The sequence below is a fragment of the Sciurus carolinensis genome, chromosome 3, assembly GCF_902686445.1.
Source record: "Sciurus carolinensis chromosome 3, mSciCar1.2, whole genome shotgun sequence".
In the NCBI taxonomy this organism is placed as follows: Eukaryota; Metazoa; Chordata; class Mammalia; order Rodentia; family Sciuridae; genus Sciurus; species Sciurus carolinensis.
In genome coordinates, this window is record NC_062215.1 from 108,800,208 (window position 1) to 108,820,341 (window position 20,134).

At 40.4% G+C, this 20,134-nt stretch overlaps 1 protein-coding gene across 1 annotated transcript in view; it reads left to right on the forward strand.

The window, feature by feature from the left end:
• Upp2 (uridine phosphorylase 2) overlaps positions 1–20,134 on the forward strand; it is a 41,804-nt gene that overhangs the window by 20,255 nt on the left and 1,415 nt on the right. Inside the window, exons 5-6 of the mRNA XM_047544478.1 lie at positions 1,580–1,789; positions 3,854–4,000. Coding sequence (XP_047400434.1) covers positions 1,580–1,789; positions 3,854–4,000 — 357 coding nt within the window. The remainder of the gene's footprint in view (positions 1–1,579; positions 1,790–3,853; positions 4,001–20,134) is intronic.

Consider the following 20,134-nt stretch of genomic DNA (forward strand, 5'->3'; position numbering starts at 1 on the left):
CTCCTTAAATGAGTGAACACACCTTGATAAAAAAGAAAAGTACTTGGTTAAGTAGTATTTTTGCCTTTGAGAGACTTCTACCATGACATAAATGTTTTACTGCATCTAAGTATTGAGATGGCATTGTGGGTGCACACATTTCAATTTCCTTCTCAATTGTTTTCCTATTCTTAGGACATTATAAACAAATCAGGAAACCACTTGTTTGTCTTATTTAAAATGTATCTGATCCATGAAAGCTCCATCTTCAGAGGCCACCTTGGGTTTGTAGCTGGGTCCTATAATTAATTCAACTTTCATGGATATTGGAATTTATATCACCCAGGACTAGGCGATGCTTCATAGTAGGGATTGGCAAATTTCTCATGTGAATGACTAGGTAATAAATATTTTAGACTTTGCAGACTGAGTGGTTTCTATTGCAACTTCTGTGCTCCATATAATAGCTTGAAAACAGTGAAGGGCAGTATGTAAATGAATGTGTGTGACCATGTTGCAAAACTTTATTTACAAAGACAGGTGGGATTTGTCTTGTAGATTAGAGTTTGCAGACCCTATGCTCTATGACATCTCTAGGGAAGCGTTCACTCAATCAACAAATTTCAACTGAGTACCTGTAATGTGGCAAATTCAGTGTTAGACCTGCGGAACAGCAATGAATAGATATTATTCTTGCCTTTATATAGTTTATGTTCTCTCAGAGAAATGGATAAACAAGCAGCTGTAAAAAAGTGTGGTGGGGTGAGTACAGAGAGAGTCTAGGGTGCTCTCAAGATGTCTCCTTCTTCAGCTCTAAATAGAAATCAGAATGAATCAAGAGCTGGTCACATCTGGGCCTGGGAAATTCAATGTAATCTACCTGTGTTACCTCTTAGTTGTTTGTATCTATTTTTTGTTTTCTCTGCATGGATTCAGACCTGTTGAAGGAAGTGACTGAAGCTGCCACCTGAAGGATGAGTGGGTGTCAGGGTGGTAAAAAGGTGTCAGGGAGGACAGGAGTACAGGGACAGCAGTGGCTGGCAGAAAATGGTTCCTCCAGTGAGCCCAAGTCCCCTGAGCAAGCCAGATTGCAGCAATGGAAGGTCAGCCAAGTGGTCTAATTTACATGGAATCAGGGAGGAGAGGGAGCAAATGTGATGAGAATCAGAAGGGAAAGAGGAGAGAGATGCCAAGAATTTATAGCAATTCAAGGAGTTGCAGAGATTAACTATCAAGTAGACACATCACTTTATGAACGCTACTTGCTGGCAGTCTCATTTAGTTTATTCCTGACCTAATTTATTCAAATTTGAGCCTGAAGGCTGGTACTAATTTGCATGTCCAAGAGTCATGTTTGTCTTGAAATCTAAACCCCATCACATTGTAAATGTGAATCCAGAAAGACAGCAAATGGAAATGCCTGTTCTGAAGGTTACTTAATTGCATTTAGAAAAGAAAATAATTTAAAAGATGAAAACAGGGAGGATCATTAGCAACCAGCATTAATTAATGTTGGCAGAATAGGTTACATACTATGTGTCACCAAAGTAAAGGCTAAATGACATTCTTCTATAATCACTTATTTGTTCCCATATTGCAGGGATTGCACCAGGGTCTGTTGTAATAACAGATACAGCTGTAGACTCCTTCTTCCAGCCCCGGTTTGAGCAGGTCATCTTGGACAATGTTGTCACTCGAAGTACTGAACTTGACAAGGAACTGGCTGAAGAACTGTTCAAATGTAGCAAAGAAATTCCCAACTTCCCAACTCTCATCGGACATACAATGTGTACCTATGATTTTTATGAAGGTGAGAAGAATTTATAAACAGTGAAGGCAATAGAAGAATTTTAGCAACTCTTTGTTATTCAAGCCCATAATTTATATTAAAAACTTCACTTTATAAAATTAATATCTGTGGATTAAAAAAGGAATGAAAACAGCCTTTTAACTTGCTAAAGCATAGCAACATAAGGGCCTAATAAGCAGCAGAGAAACATGCAGAATTAATTTGTATTGAGAGTGGGTTTAATCCTCCAAGAACAAATTGAATACTAAAATGCAATTAGTGATGTTCACAGAATCTTATCTCTTGTTCATGCCTCTAAGTTAAATTAGTGCCTCTAGGAGAAGGGAGATATGCTGATTCTACATTTCTGCCATTCACTTGTATCTCAAAAGGGATCTGGTACATAGGCAAGAGTGGGGACCAGGAAATGGGGAGAAATATTTGAGGGAACAAATCTTTCAGGGATGGGGTGGTCTCAGAGTGATGCCTTTATCTCTCAGTCATGAGGAAAGTGTTCTCACACCAAGTTTAGAGACAAATTGAAGATCACTGCCAAGCAGCAGCCCTTGGTCTAAGGGGTGAAGGGCTAGGCAGAAGTCCTTCAAGAAGAGACTCTGCTCATTCCAGAAGAAGGAAACTATAGGGTTGGTACCATGCTGTGGAGGACATTCAGAAAATCTTGTAGTGGTAGTTACATTCATATCAACATCACATGATTTCATTCTAAACTGCTTTTCCCTCTGGATCAAACTACATACTGAATTTTTAAAAATTATGAGTGGAGATAGGTTGCATTGTCTATACATTTTCCTTCAGGTTAGTAAAGGTGTTTCATTACATATTGGTGATAAACAGGAGGGGTGTTGGATCTGACAGGATTAAGGCTCTCTCCTAGGCCTCTGGCTCACAGACCCTTCATCTGGAGGGTTACCCACCAATATGTTTAAGATAGAGGTGGCCAGTTGGAGTTTGTGGTTCTTTTTGGCCTGTGCCGTATGTTAAAAAAAATGTGAATTATTTTGCCAACATTTTGACTTTCTAGAGATTTTTATATGAGAGTCAAGATTTTTGGCTTTTTGAAATAATATAAGGTAATATAAAAATACAGAAAATAATATATGCATGGCGGCCCAGGCAAGCCCTGGCCCACACCTGGGGCCACATGCACTGGTGGCACTACAGCCTCCAGATCAGGCAGACCCTCTCACTGACATTACCTGCTTGGCTTCTGTGGTGTCTGAGTCTGAATCAGCTAAAATAATGGTGTTAGAAGTGTTGTCAGCAGTGCTCAAGAGAACAGGGAGGAGCTGACTGCCAGAGTGGAAGTGACATGAAAGAGAGAGAAGAAAGGGGGGAAAGGAAGGAAAGGGGACCCAAAAGAGGACTGTGCAAATAACAGATGACGATGAGGTATTCTTAAGCTGGGCCCTCCAGAGGCATGGGGAGGGAGAAGAGCTCTGTTTTGGGGGGTGCACCTACTTCCTTCTGTTCCCACTAGTTGACCCCAGTGAAACTAAGTGATCCATGAACCCTGAGAGCAATCTGGAGAGGAAAAAGTGAGTGCAGAGGAGTGGCATGCAACCTGAGGGGAGTGTAAAGGGAGGAAGGTGGACTCCTGATTACCTGCAGTGGCTGCTGCTGTCTCAATGGTCATGGGGACCACTGCAGTGTCCAAATCCCATCCTGGTCCTTAGGCCTCTTCCTTCCCAATTATACTACCAGGCCATCTCCCCATCACTGGGGCAGCCTGAGACTTCTTTCAAAGGGTATCTCTCTCAGCAAGTCTCCAGTTCCTGATGTCCATAGGCCCAGTGCTGGGTGCTAGGGCACTCAGTGGTTATTGGCCCCAGAACTGGGGCACTAAGCTATGGATACCATGTTCTTCATGAGACTCTTGAGCCAGGCACAGCCTTGCTCCACAGTGTCTTCTGCTGGGAAGACTCAGCAGCCAGGCTTATCCCACCTGGGGAGCAGGCTTAAGGGACGGAGACTGCTGTAGATGCTGTGGCCAACAACAAGACTCCTGGCAATGCTACTGCTGCTGGTGCTCCATTCGGTCACTAAATGTTCTCCATTCTCTTTTAGGCCAAGGTCGACTAGATGGAGCATTATGCTCCTTTTCTAAAGAAAAGAAGTTAGATTACTTGAAAAGAGCATATAAAGCTGGTGTGAGGAACATTGAAATGGAATCTACAGTGTTCGCAGCCATGTGTGGACTCTGTGGTCTAAAAGGTAAGCTTTTCATGATAACTGAGTGTCCCATTCTTTTTACTAAAGCTATTCTCATTCTTCAGGAGAAGAAACAGGGGCCTAGCCATATATTACTTTGGGTTTAAAGAATGCCCTATAATTTTTATAATATACATTATCTCAGAATGTTTTGTGAGTGGACAGGACATAATTCTGATTATGCATATGAGGAAACAAACCTCAGGGGTCAAAATCAAGTTGCCCCAGGGCACCAGCTCATTGGTGATAAAGCAAAAATTTTGACAGTAAGTTTGGATTTTTTCATCTTGGAAATGGATGCTGTTTTCTATTATAATTGAATCTATTGAGAAGGATGCAAATAAGGTATTCATAAAATAGTCCATCTATCATCATTTTAATTAGCATAGTCAGGAAGGGTAGGAGAAGTGACACTTGGGAAAATGCCACGTGGACATCACATGGGAAGCACATTCTGGTAAATGTAAATCTGAGGTCAAAAGGCAGGAGCAGGCAGGGTGTGCTGGAGGAACAAGTTGGAAACCAGAGTGCCTCAAGAGTGGGGGATGGTAGTGTTCACTTGAGTGAAACTGGAAACCGCTGGAGGGCTTTGAATAGAGAAATGACCAGGTCTGACCTGCATTTTAGAAGGGTCACCCTGGCTGCTGAGCTAAGAACATACCAGGACCCAGCACAGAGCAGGGACAGGAATGAGAAGACTGATATTATAGGTTAGTGAGAGGTGATAGGTCAGGCTGAAAGCAGTAGAGGGGGAAGATGCAGTCAGGTTCTGGAAACATTTTGGAATAAATGCAATAAGACTTGTTGAAAATTTGATGCAAATTTTGGGAGAAAGGCAGGAATTAAGAATGTTTCCTAGGTTTACGGCCTGAACCCTAGGCCATAAACTGTGGATGAGGTTACTATACCTGGAAAAGAAAATTTGAGGATAATGACATCCAAATGGAGGTCAAGTAAGCAGGGGTACCTGTGAATCTGAAGTTCAGATGAGGGGTTTGGAGGAATAAAAGAGTAAGTTGACAGCATATAGGTGGCACTTAAAGCCATGCAAATTGATGAGATCACATGGAGAATGACTGCAGACTCAGCTGAGAGGTGGGTCTCTGTTCAAACATCAGAAATTAGCCAGGGAATGGCCATGATGTTAGCAGTACACAACAATAAAAAGAAAATGGAGGTAGACCTCAATGGACCAGAGATGCTTTATTAAGCAATGGAAGGGCAGATTTTCAAGGGGAAAATGCGGACAGGCTCCAAAAAGGGTCTGGGTTTTATAGAATTTAGCAGGTCCATGTCATAGGAGGAGTTTAGGTGGTGGGCTCATTTAGGGCAGGCAGGAAGGTGGGTAGGGGAGCAGATGTAGATAAGAGAAGTTTGCTGGGGCCTATTGTCTGTATCCTTCATTCCAGACTCTAAAAGGGTCTGATGAGACTCTGAAAGGTATAATGAGATGGGGTGACCTCATCATATCTGGCTATTTCCTGCTGAGAAGGGGTGGGGTAGAGGATCCCCTGTCAGAGATTTGGAAGAGGATAAGGAGGTGGGAAGTATTTTAGCTTCCTATACAGTCCTGGAGGTTGAGGCTTGAGGGAGAGGGAGGAAACTTTGACATTGTCTTGGATGCTTTCTTCCTTCTGGGGCTCAGGAGAGTCATGTCATGAGTGAAGGAAGAGAATGGCTTTTGCATGTTCTTGGGAGGAGGTCTGGGCTGGACAGGCCACCTGGTAAAGAAGTTGCTTCTGTATAAAGTTAACAAAGCAGGTGGGAAAAGATTATTACAAGAAAAAAGAGGATTAGAGGGGTTAAAAGAGGGAGAAGCCAGGAACTCCACTGTTTTAGGAATTGGCTAATTCTTGTCTCTGCTGTTCCAATTGGTCCTGTAGTTGTCTAACCTTATCCCTTACCAGTCCTGATTGATTGACATAGAAGCAACATTCTTCCCCAAGGAAGAGGCAGAGGCCACCTCATTTAGCAGTAATGAGATCTAGGCCCTGATAATTCTGCAGGATGACAGACGCCAAGGAATTCAATTTATTTTGTAAAGTCAGTACCGAATCAGTGACCTGTTGGATATCTTCAATAACCTGTACTGACAATTTTTTTATAGTAGTGAATAGAGTTTCCTAATCCCACTGCTCTGGTGCCAATCCTGGCAGATATCTCTAGCCCTATGAGTAAGGGAAAAAATTGAAGAGCTCTCTTGTGTGTGGTGTGAACTGTTATCAGGATAGGCAAACTTTGTTAGGTAAAACATCAATCTGAGGAGTAAGGAAGACACAAGTAAGTAATGGCAGAGAGGCCATTCCAAATTTTGGTAGGCAAGGGGAAATATGAATCTCAAAAAGGAAAAAAATGCCTCAGTATTTTGGAGGGCACCAGAACTGCTGACACAAATGTTTGTCTTAAGTTCTATTAAAAGAACTATTGTCTTGTCTTTTAAATGCCCAGGTATGGCTATACTTTGGTTATAACTGCTTTTGCTAGGAATTCAAGACCAAGTTGGTCAAATTGACCTTGTTCCTATCTACTGTTAAGAATTAGCTGAGTTCTCTCAGGGGGTCACTCTTGGGAACTTGTGAACAGCCTCTTAGCTTCTTCAGTACCATCTGCCAGGATTGGTCAGGGTCTCCTTGACCATGTGATTTCCCTTGGAAATATCAAGGATGTCTCCCTTCTCCAATGACCCTCCTCTCTGCAGCATGTGCACTGGTTAGCTTTTTGTTCTCCAGGGTCTTATGGATTCCCTGATCAGAGGTCATGTGGCCCAGAGTTGCAGAACCCTTAGAGAAGTTCCCTTGCTCCCTGGGTTCAAATTGACTCAGAGGGCAAGAGCTAAATATTGGCTATTTTTTCTTTCTTGGCCTTTTTGCTTTCTTAAGTTTAATCTCTAAGCCTTGGTCTTAAATATCCAGCAAGCCAGTTTCACCAGTCTAAAAGTAAGGGTACTGGGTTTTAACTTTAATATCTATAACTTTACAGTCATTCAACCCTTTTATTTAATTGGAGTCAGTATTAGTACTGGAAGTTAGCCTTACATCCTATCTATGGATGATGGCCTACTATCTCAAATTAACTCAGGTTGTTATATTGAAAGTCGTATTTCTGTAAGGTGCTAACAGATAACAGTTAAAGTTTACAAGGAAAATGCAAAATGAAATTAACAAGATTAAAAACAAATTGAGTTTGTATAATAGCTTACGAACTAAGAAACATAACTTTTATAATCCCAAACCTTAACTTTAAACCTTAGTTTGAAGAACATCAGCTTGGTAAAATACTCTTCTAAGTCTCATACTTTAAAGACTTGTATACTTGGAAGATATGAATATATTTAGTATGTGAAAGGGTCAGTAATAACAGCATAATTACACTGATTTTTTTATATTGACCAAATTTAGCTTTTAAAGAAAAATTCAAAATCTGTAACATAATGTAGTACTTTAAAATAACAGTTGTTGTTTAACCAGAGTTGTACAAACCCTAATTCCTTTAAGGCCAGTAGCTCTAAAGAATGAAACTTAGTAGACACAAGAAATTATCTTGAGAGATAAGAGCAGATTAATGTTTTTATTTCTTTAACCCATAGAGGATTAAACTTTGGTTTATATCAGTACATTAATGTTTGATCTTAGGAAAAAGCCTTAAATAACTTTGTGCTAATTATATAGCAAACTTAGTTACACAAACTTTTTGAAATTTACCCTCCACAAACCTTCTGCAACTTACTTAGATATTTTTACAACTTTTTACTTTACCACACAAAAGACTTTCTTATCCTGAAGCATTTCTTTTCCCCTCTATCTCCATATTAAAATATATTTCCATACCCAGAACCTTGTATCTATTTCCTAGCTGTTAACCCTTTTCTTAATTCACACTCTGAAACAACCCTTAAGCAATTTCTGAATTAGACAAATTACTCCACTTTAATAAGATGAAATGCTTTGTTTTTATGGTACTTTGATTGAAGCCCAACTGAAACCTCTGCTTTTAAATTACACCTGATAGAATCTTAACTCTTAGTAACCATGTTTTCAGTGAAGACACAAAGCAATCTTAAACATTTTCCATTTACCAAATATGAAAGTGCACATAATGTTTCAATATATTACCTTATGGAATTTAAGAAGAGTACTTGATTTTATATGTAGCAGTTAGCACTTTAACTTTGTAAATTAATCAGATGTCTATAACAAACACATTTATGATTAATCCTATTTATGTTAAATCTAATTTACTTATTTATAACTATAAAAAAATAAGATATCAGACAAGTGTATTTAACAGTATTAGCCATCTCTTCCTTGTGAATAAAATTCTAGGGACTATGGATATTACATTCTATCATTTTATGGAAACCAACACTCTATTAATTGTCTGACCATCTATAAAGACTTGAGTTAGTAATGTTAAAGACATCTTTATTTTTATCTGTTTACCTAATTTAAATTGAACCTTTTAAGTCTTGTGAACTAAAAGATTTAGATCCATTTCTCATTTAATTTCTAATTTCTGAGCCCTCATTTATCTTTACCAATTTTGATACCATTTATATATGAACACAGCACATATGTAGACACAACACAACACACAGGTGTGCACACATACACAAAATAGACAGGAGACAGAGATCTTATAGCTGTTTGTTGTAAGAGAAAATTTTCCCAATGTATTTGAGAGCTAACCCCTGAAAATTGGTCTCTGAACGAAGAGTGTAAAACTTATATAGTTAAATAAAATAAGACTAATCAGAAAAATATATTAATTTACACATGCAGAATCAAATGTGAATTCGCCATAAAACTATGAGCTCAAAAATATAGAATTTAAAGAACAAGAGACCAAAAAACAAAAAGACACGTTTTGGTTCAGATTAGAGTTAGTGTAGATACTGAAAGAATGAGAGTCCTGAAATCCTTAGGTAAAGATTCTCAAGGTAAAGAAGACTTGATCATTTCATTTTCCCTCCCTGTGTGGTAACAACATTTGGAGAGGAGCTTGATAAGAAAGCAGTGTGGTAAGATAAACAGCCATTTGGATCCCACAAATGGCCTGGATTTAAAAGTGACACTTTTTTTTTTTTTTTTTCATTTCTGCCTTTCCATGACCTCTGACTGGGGCCTCACTCAGAGTGGAGGATGCTAACTAACTTTTTGATAACTATTTTAACTTAAGGGAGGACATTTACCAGCTAGTTGTGCCCTTAAAGTTTCTTACGGGTTCTCTTTATCCCTTTGGGTCCTCATACTCACAAGACCATGATTTCATATTATGCTCCTCAATTTGAAGTGGGAGGCAAGCCTGTTAGTGCTTTGGGCAATGTCTCCATTAGAGAAAATCAATAATTTGAATTTTTGAACTAGGACGAATGAGGAGTAGTTTTACTCTAATTAACTGAGACACATTTTCTGGTCTTTTTCCTGCCAGATTTGGTGAATACAGGAGAAAATGTGTTTTATGAGAGTCCAGAGAAGGTAGTCTAATTTTAAAACTAGGATAGCTCTATCTTGAGAATCTCCCAGAGTTGAGGACCTGTTCACAAAAGTTTTCTCCTTCAGGGAAACTTGGGTTCCTCTTATCAACATTGGTTTTTGGTCTGCATTTCTCCTGCAGTGAGCAGGCAGTTTGCTAAGGAATGTGATACATCCTATCCTCAGAGTTCAGGCAGGGCTGCAGGTAAATTGTGTTTTGGCAATGAAAGCATATGGGGGTCAGCAGAGTGGGCCCATTTAATAGAATTATTATATATGACATTTAGCATGTTTTCTCCTTCCCCCATCCTGCCTCTCTGTTCACCCCATCCTGCCTACGTACGTGATTAGTGGCCAAAAGGTGGGAAGGAAGCCTTCCAGGGGTGCCTGTTCATGTCTGCCCAAAGAGGCAGGAAAAGAACCTTCCAGGAGGTACTTCATTAACAACTCCTACAAATCCCTGCAGGGGAGAACAATTCCCTGGAGGCAGGTATCCTCGGCTACAAGTGGAGGAGAAGGGGGAAGGGCTTTGGAGATATTAGCATTTTATTTCCTCCTGAATTAGGCCACAACTTTCTGACCCAATTATTTATTATTTATATTGACTGTCTTTTTGTCCCTCAGCCTCAATCAATCCCCCCTTTGAAAATGGAAATCTTATGGCTGTAAGGGCAAATGGACAATGACTGCTCTGCCTGCTTCAAGCTGAGAGGGGGTGATGTGGGGCAAGCAGTTTGGGTTTCCTTTTTAGGAATATGTGGGTCATTTGAGGGGTCCATGGCAAAAGTCTGATTTGGAAAGAACAGGTTAGATCATCATCTGGGGGGGGGGGGCGCCTCCTATGAGAGAAACAAAAAGACAAGAGTACTGGAATAAGATTAATACAAATTAAATGTTGCAGCATCTAGAACATGTCAATGAATATCATGAAGGTGGTAGAAACCATTAATCTCTCACCAGAAGGTGCAAGAGCTAAGAAGTTGTTCCCATAACAAGGCCGGTGAGGACAAAGCCTTTATTTGGGAAAGTAAATCTTTAACATTGCCAGAGTTATCACAGCACTTAGTTTTATAATGTCACAGACGACCCCATAAGATGTTTTTAAGCTATCTAATGTTATCTGACATTTACAAAATACCTTTTTATTGGCATAACCTCTGCACTTAGTAGAGAAGCCTTTATTTCTGTTTCTTAGGACTTTCTTAGTAAAGTTACTTACGACTTCTATGTGCCACATTACATCTTTTAGACCACTGTGAGGGATAAATATTGGAGCTAGACATAGAAACAGAGATCAAGCTCGCCTATGTCAGAGATTAGGAAGATTTGTAGGTCTCAAATTGACTCAGAAAAAAGCTTGTGACTCTGACAGTTTCTTTTGATAGTTATTAGGCATTCTTGTTTATGAAACTTTCCCTTATAGCCTCCAGCTTTACTTACTTTTGGTGGGGGTTCATCTGCTATTTCAGGGGCAGTAAATGAAGAAGGGTGCTGGGGATCAGAGCCTGATCTAGGGGGTTCATGGAGTGGGAAGTAAGGGAGAATTAATTGTAGAGCACAGCAAGGTTGGCATAATCAGGGTCTTGAGTGAATGTAAAAGAAAGCTTGGAAGTAAGAAATCTCAGGCCATTTGCCATTTCATCAGAGGAAATTGTCTAAGTCTTGGAGGATTTTGGGGTCAAAGGTTCGGAATTCTGAATTCAGGTCATTGACTTAGGCTGCCTAATTTAGATTGTGGCCAGATTGGCTGAGGACCTCTGGGACCCAGATGATCAATGAGACAACCTAAGGGGGAGTTCCATAGGAGCCCTCATGTTGGAGAGGGTTGACCCGGGTAGTGGTTGAGATCATGTTGTCCTATTGATACCGCCGTTTACCGATGACGAGTTCTGCTCCTTCTAATGTTGAAGATCGAACACTAGAGAAGCACGCCAAGGCAAGCATATTAAGCAGGTTTTATTTAAAGGTAATAATACAGACTTCTCCTGGCAGGAAGAAGGGGGCCATGGCTGATGTTCTAAAGTCCCAAGAAGTGAGCGCACCCTACATCTTTTATAGGTTAAAGTCTCTTTTGTTCTCCAGTTCTCTCCCCCCTTATCTCTCCTTCCTGCCTACGTGACTAGGCCTGGTTTTGCATTAAGTGAGAAACCATGCGCAGGGAGAGGGCCAGGGTGATTCAGGCAGATAAGGTCCCAGGGGGCACGAATTAGCAGCCCCTTATTTGCAGTCCTTGATAAAGGCAGATAAATTTGGTAATCAATGGGCTCCAGAGATCCTTGACATTCCATTCTTCCAGGGGCAGTCTCCAACTTCCAGAGGCAGATGACTTTATGGCCTCCATTTCCTGGATTTGACCCGATCCCCTATTTCTACACTAACTACCTGTTCTTAATTCTGGCTTCACTATGACCCACACAGAGTTCCATCAGAGAATGACAGGGCATCCCCTCCTGCAAATTGGTGGAGGACCCCAGGGGACTGGATGAGCCAAAAGATGAGGGTCTTTGGCAGGGAACCTCTGTGAGAGACCGGAAGGATTTTACCTCTCCAAAGAAGGCCAGTGTTGCATGTGGAAACAAAATGGCAGAAAGCAGCCTCTGATCAGGAGGTCTGAATACATGGGGGAAGGAAGGAATTGGAGAGGACAGGATTAGAAGGAGTGTGCCTCTAACATCAATAAAGGACCCTATATGGGTCTTTGCTCTCTCTGCTTGGAAGTAAGAGCAAAAATCTAGCCCAGGACTCATGAAGGTCCTACTTCTTTGAATATAAGGTGGAAAGAGAGAGAAAAAAAAAAAAAAACAGTCTGGGAATTCAGTTGTGCTAGCTGTGACTGGGCTTCCCTGGCCTCAGGAGTCACAGAAGTGCTGGACAATCAATAGCTACTTTCCAGGTCTCATCGGTTTAACAAGACTGTTATTAACCTTTGAGTATAAAGCAGAGAGAGAGAGAGAGAGAGAGAGAGAAATGGGAGGGAAATATAAAATGTGGTAGAGGTTTGTTAGGATGGGGAGGGATAAAGAGCCCCAAAGCCCTGTTCCCTGGTTTTAGCACCAAATGAAAGCACATGAAATAGATTACAAAAAGAATACGAAAATGGGGGCAGACCTCAGTGGACCAGCAATGCTTTATTAAGCATATTTTCAAGGGGAAAATGGCAACAGGCTACAACAAGGGTCTGGGTTTTATAGGGTTTAGCAGGGCCAGGTCTAGGGAGGAGTTTTGTTGGTGGACTCGTTTTTGGGTGGTGGGGAAGGAGGGTGGAGAGGGGAAGAGTTGTAGATAAGGAAAGTTCCCTGGGGCCTATTGTCCATATTCTTCATACACCACAAGAATGTAGCCTCTGCTCCTCTGAGAATAAAAGCTTCAAACGGGTAAAGAATCACCACAAAATAATCACAAGTGGAATTTGAATTCTGATATAGTCTGTCAATTTTAATAAACATATTACAAACAAAATGTGATAACATTTTAAAAATATATATTTTGTAAAGGTATAGTTGATAAGAAGAGATTAATTGTAGAACCAATATACTTTACTCTTATCTCAGCACACATGTGCATGTAAATCCCTGTGCCATATATGGGTGAAGAATAGCAAATGCAGCAAATGCAGCCTTGTGCTCTTTGGAAGGTCACTGTTAATACCCCTTTTCAGGTAAGAGGTGGACAGCTTGACCTTGCCTGAGCTGCAGTCCAGTCAGGATATAGTCTGCAGAGACATCTGGATTTGGATATTTCTGCTTTCTTTACTATAGAAACAAGTGATCATCTGAGTCACATCTGTCTCCAACTGAATATGTAAATGAACCAAATCTGGTAACTGATTTAGTGAAACATAAAATACTGAATTACCAAATGCTGCCCAGGCAGACCTGTGGTGAGGGCCATCAGTTCTTTCTTAGAAGGCATCTCTTGGCAGCCAGGGAGAGTTCAGGGCTTGTGAACCCCAGACCTGAGTCTTTCTCTCTTCAAGATGTTGCAGAAACCTGAGAGAAGTTATTCTGAGAACTTTTCTGTTTGCTGCAAATCTTTGTGACCTTGCTCTCCCTGCCACCTGCAGGTGGCCCTCCTGGCCGCTTTCCTCTACCTTTTAGTAGTTCCTGGCCTCCTGCGGCATTTTATTTTCTGCTGCAACAGAAGCTGCTGGTAGCTGATTTCATCTTGTAAATAGCTCTCTTCCGGGCCACTGCTGCAGCCTTTTCATCCAGCAGACCCCTCTGGGCTGCCAACATTCACACTAAAGGTTGCATCTGCAACTCTGTAATTCGGTAGTTCTTGGCAATGTTTCCGTCTGAATTTCTTCCTGGTGACAGGGGCTCTTTATCTCCCTCAGACATCGCTGTTTTAAAAGGTGGATTCCTGGTACGCTGCCCCCTGGAAGATCAGCCATCAAGTACACAGACAAAAGCCTCACACATAAGTTGCAATCATGTTTCCATCTTTCATTACCACTTCATAACATCCTTCCCCACAGCAGTGAAGCTCCGAGCTGGCACCTGGCACCTTTTGATTTTAACCCATTTTACAACCTACTCTGTGTGAGCCAGAAAGGCTTGCTTTGGAGAAGGGCTGAGAGTCCATTCACAAGGAGTTTCTGACACAGAGGAAGTTAGGGAGGATATACAGCAATGATAAGCAACATAGGAAGAGAGATTTCACCGGGCACCAAGAACCCAGCACCTGTGACTGCCTTTAACCTCCCAGGCCTTTCCCTACCTAAAATCTCCTCCCTGCCACTATTAGAGGTGGTCCACCCCACCCTCTCTCTTTCAGTCCTCTCAGATGACTTTTTCTGTCTCTTTAATACTATCAAATGACTGCATAAGCAAACAGAACTGTACCAAGGTTACTGCTATTAGTTTCAGCTTATAAATAACTTTAAATATAAACAAGGGTCTCCTAGGGACCCACAGTCCTAATTCAGAGGAATCGCTCAGAGCTTGCACCAATGCAGAAACAAATTTTTCTGCACCTTGCATGGGGAGGTCTCAGGTCTGTGTGGATTGCCACTTTTTATCTCTACAATTAATGTCAGATATCTGAAATCTCACCCTCTTGGGAAGCCTTGTGTCACTGCACAAACCCACTGACACTGTGTCATTCGACTTCATTTCTGGGCATCACATTTACCACTACTGACTATATTTCTGGTTTGTTTATATATTAACTTATACATTGCTTTTCGTATCTTAATGCAGAAAGCTATGTATTTATTATCTCTCTCCTTTGGGATGTAAGTGTCATAAAACAGGGACTTTGCTTGTCATTGCTATATTCTCAGCACTTAGAATAATGCCTTTCAAATGTGCATTCAATAACTTTTTGATGAATGAATGAAAAGAGGTGCTACTAGATGCTCTTGGCCATAGAACATGTCCATAGCAAACCGGATCCCTCATTTCCCAGATACATGAGTGGTTTGACGTCTGAAAAACAAGAGTGCCTCCAAACTGTACCAAAGGTCAGATTTCGCTTTTCTATAGGTCTGCACAAACACCCCTTTTGTTATACCTACAATCCCTGCGTGTCTTGATATCTGATAGTGGACAAACTCCCTGGAACAGGGCCACTAACGCCCATAAATCACTTTGCTCTACTGACCTCATCATCCTGGACAAGAGAATTAGGAATCTAGTCCTCCTTATAACAAAGATTTGGTGAGGAGAAATAGTGGTTTTCACCAAATATTCTATATCCAAAAACTGACCCTTCAGAATAGTGTAAAGTTGTACAATGGAAACACTGTATAATGCAGAATAAATGTATCAATCTATCTTTTAATAGCATGCACACATCTGTCCCTCTCTTAAAGCAAAATTTACTTTAAGCCCCTCATATTCTGATTAAAGATATTAATCCTTTTGCACTGTGAATTTGTGATAGATAAATTCAATTTGTATCTGTTCTTTTTAAAAACAGTGCTGCCTTTTGACATGCACTTGTGTGGCTATATATGAAACCTCATATTTGTCTAAGATTAGGTTTTGCTTGAATCCTTTTCAGTGTCTTTAGTTGTTTGCAACTCACAGTGGCTTTTCTTTTGAGTAAAGGAAGAATTCAATGTTATTTCTTCTGACAGATACTCGTAACTTTGGGGGATATATTCAGTTTTCATAATATTATTTTATAACTGTTCAATAAAAGGAAGCAGAAGCTTGACTTTAATTTTACTTTTACATTCTTCTGTTGTTCCCAGCAATGAAGGATACTGAGCTCTAGAAACTGCAAGTTGATCATTGATAAAGTAAAAAAAAAAAAAAAAAAAAAGATATTAGAACAAAAATTAAAGATTATAGTCAGTTTGGAGCTGGAGTGTTTCTTAACCCCAAAATGGAGATAAATCAGGATTTTGGAAAATCATTCCACAAGGCAACCAACTGCAGTTCTTTTCACCCTCCCAAGAGATAAAGAAAGCTGGCTGAGAGGTTAAATAACTTCCCTACCTCCTCACAGCTGAGAAGGAGCTGATTTGGAATTTGAATGCAGCTCCTGCTAACTCAGACCCCTCTGCAGCATGCTATGCCACTTCTTGCCAGCAGCCTCCTGGGGAGACCAAGGTTCATGGTCTCTGGACAGAAGAACCAGAATATGCACCCTTAAAAGTCAACGGAGGTTTTTCTATGTTTAATGTTTTGAGCAGATAGTTGTGATACTTCAGCAAGCAAACCCTTAGGGCTGAGCATATCCCAAGATTTAGTGTTGGAATCAAATGAAATTTCAAACAGATATTTACTCAATTGTATGTATAGCCATTATTTTGCCAAGGAAATCAGTTCTTGTGTATGGAAAATCAGATATAAATAATAAGCAACTCACTTATTACTTTGTGTTTTTAATTGACACGATAATTATACAAATTATGGGATATATGGAAGTTTCAGTGCATGTATAGTTAGTCTGATAATCAAATCAAAGTAATAAGGATATCCATCACCTCAGGTATTTAGCATTTTTTGGTGTGTCACATTCAAAATTCTGTCTTTTGGATATTTTTCACTTATCACTTTTTACAAAGATAAGATTTAAAAAATTAATTTGCTTCTGTGTGCTTTGTAAGATTTTACGTATTTTTCATCCTTGTCTATGCTTTGTTTGATTCACTCTAATTGTACTCCCCTATCCTATGTCCTGCCTCTCCCCGCATTGCCAGTGCATCACGTTAGAGGTACCCAGGGATTGAACCCAGGGATGCTTAACCACTGAGACACATCCCTAGCCCTTTTCATATTTTATTTAGAGACAAGATCTCACTGAGCTGCTTAGGGCCCTGCTTTGTTGCTGAGACTGGCTTTGAACTTGCAATCCTCCTGCCTCAGCCTCCCGATCCACTGGAATTACAGGTGTGTGCCACTGCACCCAGTTTAGAAGTCTTTTTAGGGCCACTGCTTCAGCTCTCTGCATGGTTGGTTTCACCTGTGACTGGTCTCTCCTCTGCTGTGACCCCCTTGAGGTTTCCTGGAGGCACCCCTACCCCCAACACAGCAGGCTCCAACCTCTGCCTATCTTGAGTCATCTCTGGTTGAAGGTCCAGCATCCAGCAGAAACTCAAGTTCCCAAGGCTGCAGCTGGACCTATGGAGATGACAGCATGGTCTTCATACTGGCAAGATGTTGTGAGTACAGTAAGCAGAGGACGTGGACTTAGGTGAGACCTCAGGCCTACCTGCTCCTTTCTCATAGATTGAAATTAGACCTAGAGAATGTAATAGACCTTCCTAAGGAAACACAGTTAAACTGGAATGGAGATGGACTAGAACTGAGATCTCTTGTCTCTTGTCTGCTGCTCCCTCCATTATTCCATCTGGTATAGAAAGGTAGCATTAATGGACTGAAAGATGATTAGTATTTACCTTTATTCGAGAAAGCATTTGAGGCATCTTTCAATTAATGGAGAATATATAATAATCATTTAAACAATAGCAAAAAGAATAAGACATTTACTTAAGGGAGCAGATGAGGGAACATTGATATCAAAGAGGCTACCTAGGAATACAATATGAAATCTAAATGCTTAGATTTTGCTTTGAGTTTCCTAAAGACTGAGGTAAAGATGAAAATACTTTGAGTTACACATGCTTCATTATATAAAGAAAGTCCTTGAAGTTTCACAAAAATATTCTCCAAATGTTAAACTTTATCAAAATATTAAACTACGAAATCATCAGTTATAACAGGCAGTGTCTTTAACACTACTTTTATAAAAATATAGAAACATTCTTTATAGAGTATAATGTGAAATTTTGCTTATAAGTAATTCAGCATTTCTTTGGGAACCTAAGGAAACAGGATTTAGGTATGTACATTTGTGGTGACTTGATTTGGTTCAGGGTTAGAGTTTAAAGTTTTAATGCAGTAGTTTTCAAATGGCAATGTAGAAATAATTTATCTTGGGGAGATCTCCTTTTTATGTAGATTTACTGTCCCTCCCAACCCCAGCCCCTAATTCTGATTTTTTTATGTCTGGGACAGAATCTGAATGATGAACAATCTCTGGTTCTGATGCAGGTGGCAGTGGACTACATTTTGAGAAGAAATTGTATGTCCTTAGCATTGACCAGCCCCTTGTTTGTTTATTTATTTATTTATTTATTTTTTTAGTTGTAGGTGGACACAATACCTTTTATTTAATTAATTTATTTTTGTGTGGTGCTAAGAATTGAACCCAGTGCCTCACACATGCTAGGCAAGCCTCTACCACTGAGCCACAACCCCAGCCCTGACCAGCTCCTTTGAATATAAGTTTTCTCCAACTGGTTTGTGATAAGCAACCAACAGCCTGAGAAGAATGTCTCAAGAGAGATTCAGGAAGTGCAAAGACCATGGGTTGGTGATTTAACAATGATTCTATGCTTTCTATGCCAGGCACACAGGGAATAACGAGCTCAAAGCCATGAGGAGCAATGGAGGTGTGTGTGTGGTGGTGGCAGGGGGATCGGGGGTGAGAAAAGACGGGGGAGAGACAGAAGAAGAGAAGCAGACAGGAAGGCCAGGCTGAGAACTCCAATGCCAGCCATTGCTGTTTTCTCATTTTCCCAAGTCCTGCCTGTTTGGCTTCTGCTGTGTACACAGGTATTGGTACCTGGCTCTGCTATCTTTGGCCAACATTTATGGGAAAACTTTCCTGGAAATTTATTCTGAATCAGAGAAGTGAGGTTAAAGTGGCAGTTCTTAGGGCACCATGATTCCCAAAAGCTTTTAGGGGACCCAGGACACCCTGAAATTATACATGCAAGTGTGTGTTTAGGCATGTGAGTATTTGCATGTGTGGTGCGGGGGAAGAGGTTCCAATTGCAACTTTAATTGGAGTTTCAAAGAGGCCATAGAGGATCCCAGAGTGGGCATCCTGGCATCCCTGATGTGGCACAGGACACTTTCAGCTCTGAGTTCATATCTGGGTATTCTCATTACATTCCATCCTCATGTCGGTTACATGACAACCCTTTTGGTGACAGCCAGGTCATTAGGTGTCCTCCCTTCCCAAGAGACACCCTTCACACCTAATCTAAGGATTATGGTAGCAAAGCTGTCAGGAATAATTTTGATAAATTGTTTTGGGTGATTAGTCCCTTTTAATTGCTCATGGAAATAGTAATTTTAGGTGACAAGATTATTATATGCTGCTTGTTAACAGGCTCTCCAGGGTCAAGAAAATACCACCGAGATTGCTATTACCTGTTCTTTCCCATCTTTGGCATTACCCTTGAAATACAGAAAAGACATTTAGTAAAGTTGGCTCCTGCTCTGTGCAAAGCACAGAGCACTGGTTTCCTTTTATCCTTCTGCCAAGTGAAGGATTAAAGCAGGACTTTCAACTTTCTCTGCTACTGCCAGCCCATGTCAGGCTTCACAGACTTGCTGATCATTAACTTGAAAAGCTGAGGGGAAGTTTCTATCTCTTCCATTTGCTTGTTTACCTGTTCAGTAAAGTTGCTTTACAACTGAGCGGGTTTTGAAGAAACAGGGTCCTGGGCATTGAAATATTTGACTCAGTTCAAGTTGAATATTTTCATTGCTTTTCACTTCATTGAACATAAGGGTCAGTTTGACAGGTCAATGTGGGTTTGCTTAATCGTTCTCCATGTACCAATCTGGGAGAGAAGTGGATGGAAGGGAGAGAACTCTTCTCAGCTGTTTAAGAAGCTGGGAACCGATTGGCTAATTATTTACCAGTTGCATCATAATGGGCCATTTGTTTGACCTTTCTAAATACTGATTTCATCATCTGCCAAAGAGAGTATGAGAATAACGCCTAGCTCATGGCCCAGCTGAATGAATTACATGATAGATAAACTCAGCATGTAGCAAGAATTGAACCAAATGAAAGATATGGATGGGGAGAAAATATTTGCACACCTTGTGTTTCAGAAAGGTTTAATAGCCAAAACATAAAGGAACTCATACAACTTAATAGCAAGAAAACAAATAGCTTAATTAAAAAAAAAAAAAAAAAAAACAGGCAAAGGACCTGAGTAGTATTCTTGGTGTGAAACTGGAAGTAAAGAATTTTTATGACACCCATTATTTTCTCTCTGACTTCCGGATGGAACAAACAAGATACTGTTCTTGTGGCAACTTTTCAAAAAATGAGAATTTTGTTTTTGTAGAAAAGATTTTTCTTCTTTCTCTCCTGGTTCCTTATCTATCATAGAATTTTATTCCCATTC